Source organism: Elephantulus edwardii, unplaced genomic scaffold (assembly GCF_000299155.1).
Source record: "Elephantulus edwardii isolate Elephantulus edwardi_28Jun2011 unplaced genomic scaffold, EleEdw1.0 scaffold00002, whole genome shotgun sequence".
Classification (NCBI taxonomy): Eukaryota; Metazoa; Chordata; class Mammalia; order Macroscelidea; family Macroscelididae; genus Elephantulus; species Elephantulus edwardii.
The window spans coordinates 20,927,462-20,940,153 of record NW_006399752.1 but is presented as its reverse complement, the minus strand read 5'-3'; the positions used below and the strand labels follow the sequence as shown (position 1 = coordinate 20,940,153).

The following is a 12,692-nucleotide window of genomic DNA, read 5'->3' as shown; positions in this document are numbered from 1 at the left end:
TGAAATGTGCAAAACACTGGTTTCCAAAAATCAAAAGGGCCATACTTAGTATTTCTTAAGCTGAGGAACTAAAGAACGAATTCAAGCCTCAAGTTGAAATACTTAAGGATGCTATAGGTAGAATATTGAATTATCCAGGAAGTATTAAGATGAAAGGAGTATACAGAGTCATTGTACCAAAAAGAATTAGCTGACACAAAAGAATTTCAAGAAACAACATATGATCAAGAGGAAATGGTGATGAAGGAAGAAGTCCAGCCTGCTCTGAAGAACTTGGCAAAAAATAAAGCCCAGGAATTGATGGAATGCCAATTGACATATTTCAACCAACAGATACTGGGCTGGACGGGCTCACCAAGTTGTGTCTAGAAATCTGGAGGACAACTACCTGGCCAACTGACTGGAAGAGATCCATATTTATTCCAATTCCAAAAAAAAGGTGACCTGGAAGAGTGTGAAAATTATTGTACAATATCACTCATATCACACGCAAGCAAAATCCTGTTGATGATTATCTAGAAAGAACTCTAACAGCACAATAACAGAGAACTACTAGAAATACAAGCTAGGTTTAGAAGAGACCATTGCATTAGAGAAATTATCTCCAATGTCAGGTGGATCTTGACAGATAGCAAAGAGTACCAGAGGGATATCTATCCATGTTCCATTGACTATGAAAAGGTATGGTTCACAACAAATTGTGGTTAACCTCGAGGAGAATGGGAATCCAAGAATACCTGATTGTGTTTACTTGAAACCTATACTTGCACCAGGAAGCATTAAAAGAAGATGGAAAGTGTATGCAGAGGCACTGTACCAAAAAGTATTGGCTGACACAGAAGAATTTCATGAAACAATGAATGAGCAAGAGCATGCAGTAATGAAAGAAGAAGTTGCTCTAAAGGAATTGGCAAAAAACAAGGCCCCAGGAATTGACAGCACACCAATTGACATATTTCTAAAGATGCTGCCCTGAATGTGCTTACCAAGTTGTTCCAACAAATCTGGAGAACAAAAACTTGGAAGAGATCTGTATTTGTTCCCATTCTAAAGAAAGATGACCCAACAGAGTGTAAAGATTATAGAACAATATCATTAATATTACATGCAAGCAAGATTCTGCTGAAAATTATCCAAAAATGACTGAAACAGAATATCAACAGAGAACTGCCAGAAGTGTAGGTTGGGTTTAGAAGAGTCTATGGTACTGGGGATATTACAGGTAATGTTAGATGGATCTTGGCTGAAAGTAGAGAGTACTAGAGGAGTATCTATCTGTGTTTCATTGGCTATGCAAAGACATTTGACTGTGTGAATCATAACAAACTGTGGCTTACTCTGAGAAGAACGGGATCCCAGGACATTTGATCATGCTTATGCAAAACCTTTATTTGAACCAGGAGGTAGTTGTCAAAACAGAGCAAGAAAACACTATATGGTTTAAAATCAGGTGTACACCATGGGTATGTCCTATCTCTATACCTTTTCAATCTATATTCAGAAAAGATCATCTGCATGCCTAGGCTCTATGAGGAGAAATGGGGCATCAAAATTGGAAGAAGAATCATGAACAACCTGTATTATGACACAACCTTGCTGGCTGAATCTTAGGAGGACCTGAAGTACTTGCTGCAGAAGGTCAAGTACTGCAGCCTTCAATATGGATTGAAGCTCAATATCAAGAAAACAAAGATTCTCACTACTGGGCCTGTTGGCAGCATTATGATAGATGGTGAAGAGATTGAAACAGTTAACAGCTTTAGTTTGCTTGGCTCCACAGTCAACACTCTAGGTTCCAGCAGCCAGGAAATCAAGAGACAAATTGCATTGTGTAAGTCAGCTGTCAGGAACACCTTCAGAGTACTGAAGAGCATTAATATCAGTCTGGAGACTAAAGTGCACCTGATTCAGGCCATAGGCATCACAATTACTTCCTATGCATCAGAAAGCTAGACAATGACTAGGGATGATAGAAGGAGAATTGATGCCTTTGAGCTGTGGTGCTGAAGAATATTGAATATACCATGAACTACTAGGAGAACAAACAGGTTCATCCTAGAGAGGGTGAGACCAGGCTGCTCCTTGGAGTCAAAGATTATGAAACTCCATCTGACATACTTTGGGCATGGTCCAAGGAGTAACCAGTCCTTGGAAAGGGATATCATGCTTGGGAGGATGGAGGAACAACCCAAATGAGGAAAACCCTCGAGGAGTTGGATTGATTCAGTGATTGGAGTAAAACGGGTAAGTGTGTCTGAGACAGTAAGATTGGCTTAGAATGAAGCAAGGTTAAGAGTTGTTGTACATATCATCATTATGAGTTGCAGGCAACTTGATCGCACATTATCACAACATACTTGGACTAGGAAGCAATCCTCAGAACAGAGCAGGGAAACATTGCATTGTTCAAAATCAGGCAGGGAGTGTGTCAGGGATGCATTCTGTCTCCATACCTTTTCAAGAGAGTATGTTGTTGTTGACTCTTGTGTACTGTCAAGTCAGTACCCATCCATAGTTGACCCTCCAGAGGGTTTTCAGATCACCCATTCTCTCTTGGAGCAGCTAGTGGATTTGAACCATGTGCCTTTGGGATTGTAGCGCAGCTTCTTGCCACTAGGCCACCAGTGCTCCCTCAGCAAAGTATAGTCCTTGAAAAAAAATATATCATGCTTGAAAATGTGAAGGATTAGTAAAAATGTGGAAGACCTTCAATAAAATGGATTGACAACAGCTACAACAATGAGTTTGAGCATTGCAGGGATTATGACAATGGGGCAGGATAGGGCAATGTTTTGATATATTGTTCATAAGGTTCACATGAGTTGTAGTTGACTCGATGACACCTAACAACAACCCTTTTAAAAATATGTTATATTTGTGGAGACTATGGGAGTAAATTAAATTCATAACCTTAATTTTGTTTAATCAGAGATTACCTTTTTCAACATTTACAGTCTGTTTTAATTATGTTCACACTACCCAGCACTCTGGAGTGCTGAGAGTGTAAGAATCCTTCACAAATTTAAGGCTAGATCTTTGCTTATTTTAAAAACGACAACAGTGGTTGAGGCAATATGGTGGCTCTGTGTATTTTTAAAGTGTGTGCTCCCTCTAGTGGCAAAATCTATTTCAATATGTCATTCTATTTAAATAAAGTATAAAGATTAAACTTAAAGTATAAAGATTACACTCTCCCAAATTCAGTTTACCCTTTTAAATTCTTTGTCTGATTACTAAATAGGTTTCATAAAATTATTAATGAATCTCAACTTCTATTATTGATATAATTTTTTATGATCTGTTTGTAAGAAATTCCTTTTTTGGGCTTCTTTACTAGAATTGTACCTATATCTCTCACTCATTTGTTGCTGTCAGGTTGACCCTCTGGTGGGTTTTCAGAGACTGTAACTCACACTAGATAAGATTACCCATCTTTCTTCTGGGGAGTAGCTGGTGGAATTGAACCACTTGTCTTTGGATTGACAGTGCAACTCCTTACCCAGTAGACCACCAGAGCTAGCCTTTTATAATGCTAACAAAATACACCTCAACCTGTCAAAAGTCTGTCCAATATGTATTTGTGAATAATGTTTGTAGACAAAAAGCAGATCAAGGAACAGATAAATGAATAATAGGAGGGTTTTAATAATAAAGGGTTTTTTTTTCAATTTTTGCTTTTAAACAAAGGGGTTTTGTTTTTAATAACATATTGCATGGTTCAAAACGGGGAAGGGTGTGTGCCAGGGCTGTATCCCGTCTCCATCCAATCTGTATGCGGAACAAATTATCTGGGAGGCTGGGCTCTATGAGAAGTGTGGCATCAGGATTAGAGGAAGAGTCATCAATAATCTGTGTTATGCAGATGACACAACCCTACTTGCTGAAACTGAGGAGGACCTGAAGAGCTTCCTGCAGAAAGTCAAGGACTACAGCCTTCAATATGGACTGAGGTTCAATGTCAAGAAAACAAAGATTCTCACTACTGGGCCAATTGGCAACATTAGGATGGATGGTGAAGAGATTGAGATTGTTCACAGCTTTAGTTTGCTTGGCTCCACAGTCAACACCCTTGGCACCAGGAGCCAGGGAATTAAAAGATGCATTGCAATGGGAAATTCTGTTGTTACGGACCATGCCAAAGTACTGGAGAGCAATTGTGTCACTCTGGAGACTAAGGTGTGCCTGACACAGGCCATGGTCTTTGCAATCACATGCTGTGTCTAAGAGAGCTGGCCAATGACTAGGAAGAATTGATGCCTTTGAGCTGTGGTGTAGGAAAAGATTATTGAATATACCATGGACTGCTAAGAAAATGAACAGGTTCATCCAAAGAAGAATTAAACCAGGCTGCTCCTTGGAGCAAAGATTCTAAAGCTTCGTTTGACATACTTTGAACATATTGCACAGAGGGACCAGTCCCTGGAGAAGGACGTCATGTTGGGAGGGTGAAGGGACAGCGCAGGAGAGGAAGACCCTCTATGAGGTGGATTGATTCAGTGACTGGGGTAATTGGGGTAGGTGTGTCAGAGACAGTGAGATTTTCACAGGATAGAGTAGGGTTTAGGGCTGTTGTACATAGGGTAGCTAGGAGTTACAGGTGACTCAACAGCACATAACAACAATAACACTCTTACATTAAGACCACAATCTCTTTTTTTTTTCTCATAAAATTAATTAGTGGAGATAGTACAAAAACATCTGATAAATCTCCTAAATTTAATTGTAGGTTAAATATATTAATTTTTATATTCTTGCTTCATAATTGCTAAGTGTTAATACAAGTAAATATTATTTGGATGTTATTTTATCCAGTGTTCAAAATCATCATTTAAATTTAGAACAGCTGACTACTCATTATTATGGAAACCAATCTGTAAATATTTCCAGATAAATTACCTCTAACATTTCAGTACATTACTATTTTTAGTTTCGGGTAGGGGTAAGGATAAGAGTCTATCTTTACTGCATAAGAAAATGTGTGTTAAGAAAAAAATATTTTCCCAATGGTTCAAAGTTAAGAAATAAATGTATCAGGGATGTTTCCTTTCTCCATATGCTTCCAATCCATATGCTGAACAGATTATTCGAGAAGCTGAATTTTAGAAAGCAGAAATCAGCAGAAGACTCATCAATAACTTGCATCATGCAGATGACACAATCTTGCTCTCTAACAGTGAGGAGGACTTGAAGATCAAGGAATACAGCCTTCAATATAGACTGAATCTCAACATTGCTGTTATTGTTATTGTTATTGTTAAGTGCTGTCGAGTTGTAGGCAACTCATAGCAACCCCATGAACGAAAGACCTGAATGCTTGTATAACTTTCATCCTTTCTCCAGGTTCATAGGGTTTCTGGAACCAAGCTATTTCAGAAGTGGATGCCACTCCTTCTTTCAAGGTTATTTTAATCGGGGAGCTCCACCAAACACTGTCCACCACAGGTAACCATTATCACATTTGACACATCAGTGTCACAGTGTTCAGCTTCACAGCAACAACACACACAGAGGTTATCTCTGTACAGCAAGTGGACAGACCAGGGCTATACAACCTAGAAGAAAATTTCACCAAAAACAATTAAAAACAGGCCTGAGGTCTGCAGGCCTTAGGGCCCTACAGGATTTTGAGTTACAGCCTGAAGCAGTCTCCACCCTTTACTCTTAGTCTAAGGCTCAACAAAAAGCCTTACTACCTGGCCAATAGGGAGTGTCATGATAGATGCAAAAATGATTGAAGTTTTTAACAATTTCATCTTACTTGGATCCATAATCAACACCGTTGGCAATGGCAGTCAGGAAATAAAAAACTGCTTTCAGAGACCTCTCCAGAGTGCTAAAGAACAATGCCAGTATAAAGACTAAGGTGACCTTAGCCCAAGCCATGGCCTTTTCAGTTGCTTGCTATGCATCTTAGAGCTATATACTGTAAGTAAGGATGACAGAAGAATCAGCGATGCATTTGAGTTGTGATGCTGGAGAAGAATATTGCGTAGTCCATGGAGTACCAAGAGAACAAACAGATCTGTCCTGGAGAAGGTGAAACTGGGGTGTTCCTTGGAGGCAAGGCTAGTGAAGCTCCATCTCACATACTTTGGAAATATTGTCAGGAGAGGCCAGGCCTTGGAGAAGGCAGGGAAAGGTAGAGGGTCAGAGCAAGAGAGGTAGACGCTCAGCAAAATGAATTGGCGTAGTGACAACGAATGGATTGACAATAGGCCAAGTGTATTGGAAGTGGTGAAATTGGCTCAGCACAGGAAATGTCCAGATCTGTTGTTTGTAGAGTAACTAACTACGAGTCGTAACTGACTCAATGACATATAACAGTTTTCACAAATCATAGAAAAAAATTCTAGAGCAAGTACTTGAGAATTTGGGGCCACATAATAGATGTTTAACGGTGTGATCCTTTCTCTTGTGCCATCCTCACCAGCCCCAATATGCTTGAGACCATTGTTTTGGATGTCACAAGATAGGACCATGTTCAGATCTGTTGTTCATAGGGTTGCTATGAGTCAGTTTAACTTGACAACAAAAATGGTATGATTGAGATTGACAATCCTGTGACTATTAAAACCATTGTACTTTTCTTGTATCTTTCAGTTGAAAATGTGCGGTTTCCCTCAGCTGATCTCTGAAGCCTGCTCCAAGCTGTTCTTTCTTCTCTAGTCCTCTGTCTTATGAACACTAGTCCCCTTGACCCCTGCAGACTCTGAAACCTGTCTCCTGAACCAGAGAGGTTAGAGTTTTACTTTGCTGCCAGATCACTACTTTGCTCACAATCTGAAAAGTCTAGTTTTATATAATTTGCCCAATTTTTGTGGTAGGATAAATCTGGTGACTTCCTCATGACTGAAAGCAAAAGTCTGATATTATTTTAAAACAGTAACATTTGCTAATGTTTTTCTTGCTTTTCTCAAACTACAAAGATAGTTTTATATTCATTTTTCAAAAGTTTATAATGTTGCCTTTTCTATGTAAGTCTTTAATCCATCTGAAATTGATTTTTGTTTGTGTTGTAAGATTGGGACCTGATTGCATTTTTTCTCCATAAGGATATCCAATTATTTCAGCATCAATTACCGAAAATTTAATTTCTTTTGTCCTTCTTCTATGCAGCCACCACAGTTCTGTTTCACTTCTGTGCCAATTTTGTATAATCTCACTTTAAAAAGTATGAAGTTTAGAAATCGCAGTTGTTAATAAGGATGCATAATAACAGACATTCTCATATAAGGCTATGGAGAATAGGAATTAGGACAACTGCTAGGAAAACAGTGTGATATTTATTTAGTATATTTTAGTACATTTGTAACTTATGGTTCTACCTTTAAAGAGGTTTCTAGATATAGTCACTTTTATGCATTTATATGTACCAAACTGCACAGAAAAGAATGTGCTTAATAATATAATTTAAAATTTATGAGATAATATGAAAGGGAGCACTTGTGGCCTGGTGGGAAAAAAGCTGTGCTGTAATCCCAAAGGCACATGGTTCGAGGCCACCAGCTGATGGGCAATCTCCTCCCATGTGATTAGCTGCCTCTGAAAACCCACCAGAGGGTCAGCTATGGGTTGGTTCCAACTCAATGGAACTCAGCAACAACAACAATAATGTGGGTAAACAGACTGAGCTGCGCTGTAGTGACTTATTTGATGCGCTCTTCTAAGCCGTTGTCCTTGTGACTTTCACCTTGTGACTAGAAAGGACTATGCAAATGTGTTTGTGGTCCATAAAGAGGGTTGGATAGCTTGCTAAAAATGTAAACAATATCAATGGCATCTCTGTGTGGTGCTATACAAACAAGGTTATCTATGTGGAATGCTAACTCGGAGATTTGGTCTGTTTTATCATGCTGCCAGCCATATGTTGAGCTGTCCCAGAAGAAGAAAATAGAACTCTCACAGCTATCAGGAAGGAAGAACAGGTAAGTGCAGCATATTCTGAATATGGAGAGCTCTGTAAGAATGAGGAATGAAACACTATAGTGCTAAGAGAAGGTGAAAGACAACAGGAAGTGAAATGCAATGGGCCAGAAAAGGTGATGGAGAGCCAGAGACCTGAGTGAGACAGACTGTAGGCTTATGATTCATGGAATGAAGAAGCTGGATGCTTTCTAGCTGAGAAAATGCATTTGGGTACCTGGAGAAGCTAGGTCAGCGGACCCAGGAAGCCAGAGCCCACCCACCTTGCTTACTGAAAGAATGGTGGTGGTTGCTGTTGTTAGGTGTAATCAAAATTAGTTCGCTTCATGGAAGCCCTGTGAATACTCAGTCTGAACACTGTCCTATCCTGTGCCATCCTCACAAACTGAAACACTCATGCCCATTGCTGCAGTCACCATGCCAACCCAGTTGCTCAAGGGTCTTCCTCTCTTTCACTACACCTCCATCTTCCCAAGCATGATGTCCCTCTCCAAGGAATAACCTCTCCTGGCAACATGCTTAAAGTATGTGAGATGAAGCTTCATCATCTTTGCCTTCAAGGAACACTCTGGCTGCACCTTCTTCAAGACTTATTTGTTTGTTCTTTTGGCAGTCCAATGGATGTTCAGTACCCTTCTCCAGCACCACAGCTCAAAGGCATCAATTCTTCTGTCATCCTTAGTCATTGTCCAGCTCTCAGATGCATAGCAAATAACTGAAAAGACTGAAATGGCCTGAAACAGTTGTACCTTATTCCTCAAACTGACATCATTATTTTTCAATAAGTTGGAGAGGTCCATGACTACAGACTTTTCCAGTGCAATGTGTCTCCTGATCTCTTGTCTCCTGGTTCCAAGTGTACTGATTATGGATGCAAGTAAGGAGAAGTTGTTTACAGTTTCAATCTTGCTCTGTCAATCATGATGTTGCCTATCAGTCCAGTGGCAAATATGTTTTGTTTTCTTGACATTGAGATGCAATCCATATTGAAGGTTACAGTGTTTAATCTTTTGCAGCAAGAAGTTCAAGTCTTCCTCCCTTGGGGTGGCACATAATTGGTAGAGCCAAATGAGCTTTATAATACTTGTTTAAACAAGACAGAGACTAAGGCCAGCAAAGGTCCTGCCTTTGGGTACCACTGAGAGGGGGTTGGTTTGACTGAAAAGCTGTATCCTGAGTGTTCCTTTACATGAATTGTAATCTATTACTTTCCCAAGAAGCCCCATAAGTATTGTCTGTGATTTCTGTATGGTCATTGCAACAAATTATCAAATCCAAATGAGTTCTAAGGGAGGAACAGTTGGTGTCAGAATTTTAAGGAGGAGGTAGGAAGTGTGAGGACATGTCTGACCTCATAGGATGTGTCTGATCTCATAACTTTGTGCTGCTGATGCTTTTGATGAAGAGTTTTTCTTTCCCCCTTATGAAGTTAGTAGAGATCAGACACCACCTCCCATGCCTGCCACACTGTTTTACACTGACGTAATTATACAATGAGATACTATAAAGCAATATTGTTATTGTTGTGTGCCATTGAGTCAAAACCTACCCATAGCTGACCATTCAGTATGTTTTCAGAGACAGTAAATCATATGGGAGGAAATTGTCTATCCTTCTCCTGAGGAGCAGCTGGTGGATTTGAACTGGTGCCTTTGCGATTGCAGTGAACTTTCTTACCACTAGGTCACCAAAGGACCCTTTTACAAATTATAGATACATGCATGAACATGAATTCTATAAGCATACTTCTAGTCCCCCTCACCCCAGGAGAAATACTAGTCACAGTTTGTTTCCACTTCTAAGATTAGCTTATTTTAGGTAACAAACTTACATGTAATTTTTAAAAATACAAGAATTTTGATGAAAAGTCCAAGTTTTCTGTTACTTCAAGCAGTTTAGAAAACAGAAGAGTTTTCTACTATCTAAAGCAGCAAGTTAAGTTTTGTAAAGCAGGGATCAGGAAACTTTTGCAAAGGGAAAATTTAAAGATGTAAAAATTTTTACATAGTAAGAGCAGCTGAAAATATCACATGAAAGAACAAACATGGTTATGTTCAATTAAATTTTCTTTCTAACAAAAGACAATGGGCTGATTTTAAATACATATATTAACTTTTGCATTAAAAACCTACACGAATAGTATTACATGCTTTGTTCAAAATGTTAACTAAAAACCACAAAAGCATACATTCAAGACAATGATATATATTGGAAAGAAAGAGATGAACAAATGCACATTCTCTTGAGCAATTATTGACTGAGAGAGAGAAAGAAGCCATAGCCTTTTCATTTCCTTGGAGTCTGGTGGCCTAGTAGGTAAAGAGTTGTGCAGGCAGTCTGAAATCATTAGCTGTTCTTATGGGGAAAGGTGGACAATCTTCATCCATGTGATTTATAACCTCTGAAAATCTGCTGGAGGGTCAGTTATGAATTGGTTCCAAACAGACAGGAAGGAGAAAGAACAGATTTCTTGTCTCATTTTAAAATTCAAAAGCCTTGCATTTAGCTTTGGGCATGCACTCAGGTCCAGTTCAGGGGCCAGACTCCTTGGCTTCAGGATTCCCACCTCTGTTCAGTGGGTTAGCTCTGATGTCAGACAGCCAAGCACATCTGCGGTCCAGGTGACAGCCTTTAGCAGGCAGAGTCAATTACTGTTTAAAGCTTTGGGTTATTAACATAGAATTTCTACTTATAATGGATTGCTGCCCAGATTCACAGGAGAACATATCACAATGCATTTTAAAAGAACCCTCTGCAGTCAATAACAATACAAAATATAACAAACCTGACTGGCCTAGATAAAAAAGCCCAATGACCTTAACACAAAATGCTCTCTTCCTTAGCTTATCAACTTATACGAGGCAATGTGAATGGAGATAAATGTGGGCATGGAAGCAGTAAGAAATGTTGAAGCTATTCATTGTCCTGAAGCTATTAAAAAAAAAGTCACACTCCCATATGAATGGCTAGACAACATCTGGCTCTAATCCTAAGAAAGCTGTTTATGTTGACCAAAAATGCAGGTGAGTGAGTAGAAATATGTCACTTTCTCTGTCTCTAGCTCCAGGCTGCCTTGGTCACTGTATCTGTCATCTGGGGACTAACGGTTGTTGTTGTTGATCATCTTCGAGTCGAGCACAACTCACAGCGACCCTATGAACAAAAAGGCCTGAAGCCCCTCTACAACTACAGACATTTATCAAAGTTCATAGAGTTTCCAGAGGCATGTTGTTTAGGAAGTGGATACTACTCCAGCTTCCATATCTGTCATGGTATGTTATTGTTGTCATGTGCCGTTGAGTTGCCTGTAAAGTATAGCAACCCTATGTAGAGCAGCCCTGCACCCTTCCCTGCCCTGAGCCAGTCTCACAAATTTGGACACACCAACCCCCATCGCCCCAGTTACTGTATCACTCCATCTCATCTGGGGTCTTCCTCTCCTGAGCTGTCTGTCCACCTTCCAAGCATGATGTTTTTCTCCAAGGATCGATCTCTTCTGACCACATGCCCAAATTAAGTGAGGTGGAGCTTCAAAATCCTAGCCTCTAAGGAAATACTTTTTTTCACACTCTCCAAGACAGATTGATTTGTGTTTTTTTTTTTTTTTTGTGGTGGTTTTTTTTTTGTTTTTGGCAGTCCATGGTATTTTCAGCACCACAACTCGAAGGCATCTATGCCTCTTCTGTTATCCTTAGGCATTGTCCAACTCTCTGAAGTAATTGTGAAGAAATAATTGAGAAGACCATGGCCTGGAATAGGCGCACCTTTGTATCCAGACTGACGTTGTTGTTCTTCAGCACTCTGGAGAGGTCCGTGACAGGAGATTTTTCTCAATGTAATTATTTTGATTTCCTGACTGCTGGCATTAAGAGTGTTGATTGTGGAGCCGAGCAAGTTGTAATTGCTAACCACCTCAATCTCTTCTCTATTATGGTGCTGCCAATTGGCCCAGTGATGCAAATTTTTGTCTTTCTGATGTTGGGCTTCAATCTATTTTGAAGACTACAGTCCTTGACCTTTTGCAGCATGTGCTTCATGTCTTCTTCAGTTTCAGTAAGCAAGGTTGTGTTATCTGCATATTGTAGGTTGTTAATGAGTCTTGCTCCAATGTTGGTGCCACACTCCTCCTCATAAAGCCCTGCCTCCTGAAAGATCTGTTCTGCATACAGACTGAAAAGGTATGGGGACAGGATGCATCCCTGACACGCTTCTTTCCTGATTTTCAACTACACAGTATTTCCTTGCTCTGTTCTGAGGACTGCTTTTTGGTCCAAGTATAGGTCTCTAATGGAGACTCCATTAACCAAAAGTGCAATGGACAAGGAGATGATGACACAAGTAGTGCTTGTGACACTTTTAGACTGAGTTAGTGGTAAATGAGTCAAGAAGGAAAGAAATTGTAGAACAGGTCTAGGAAGAAACAGGGCTGGGGTGGAGTAACTGTGTAGGATGCTTGGCTTGCAAAGGGGGAAGTCTGCTCACGTATGGTAAGCACACTTTGTAGGACAAACCGGGGCTCCCAGACACTGCAGAGGACGCATGCCATCCGTAGGGAGCACAGTGCATTTATCAACAGGCAGTTCCACACAAAAGTCCCAAAATAATTTCTAAGGAGTTGTCTCAACATAAGTTTAGGAAGATCTAAATAAGGAAATATGTCATAAAATTAATTGTTGTTGTTGTTGTTATTGTGGTTATGTGCCATTGATTCGCTTGCGACTCATAGCAGCCCTATGTACAACAGCTCTAAACTCTGCTCTGTCTTGTGC

The 12,692-nt window shown here is 39.8% G+C and overlaps 1 protein-coding gene across 1 annotated transcript in view; it reads right to left on the bottom strand.

Annotated features, from left to right (window-relative positions):
• Window positions 1–12,333: 12,333 nt before the first annotated feature.
• The window catches only part of LOC102875296 (elongation factor 2-like), a 1,064-nt gene continuing 705 nt past the window's right edge, over window positions 12,334–12,692 (bottom strand). Inside the window, exon 2 of the mRNA XM_006879153.1 lies at window positions 12,334–12,449. Within this exon, the coding sequence (XP_006879215.1) occupies window positions 12,334–12,449 (116 nt within the window). The remainder of the gene's footprint in view (window positions 12,450–12,692) is intronic.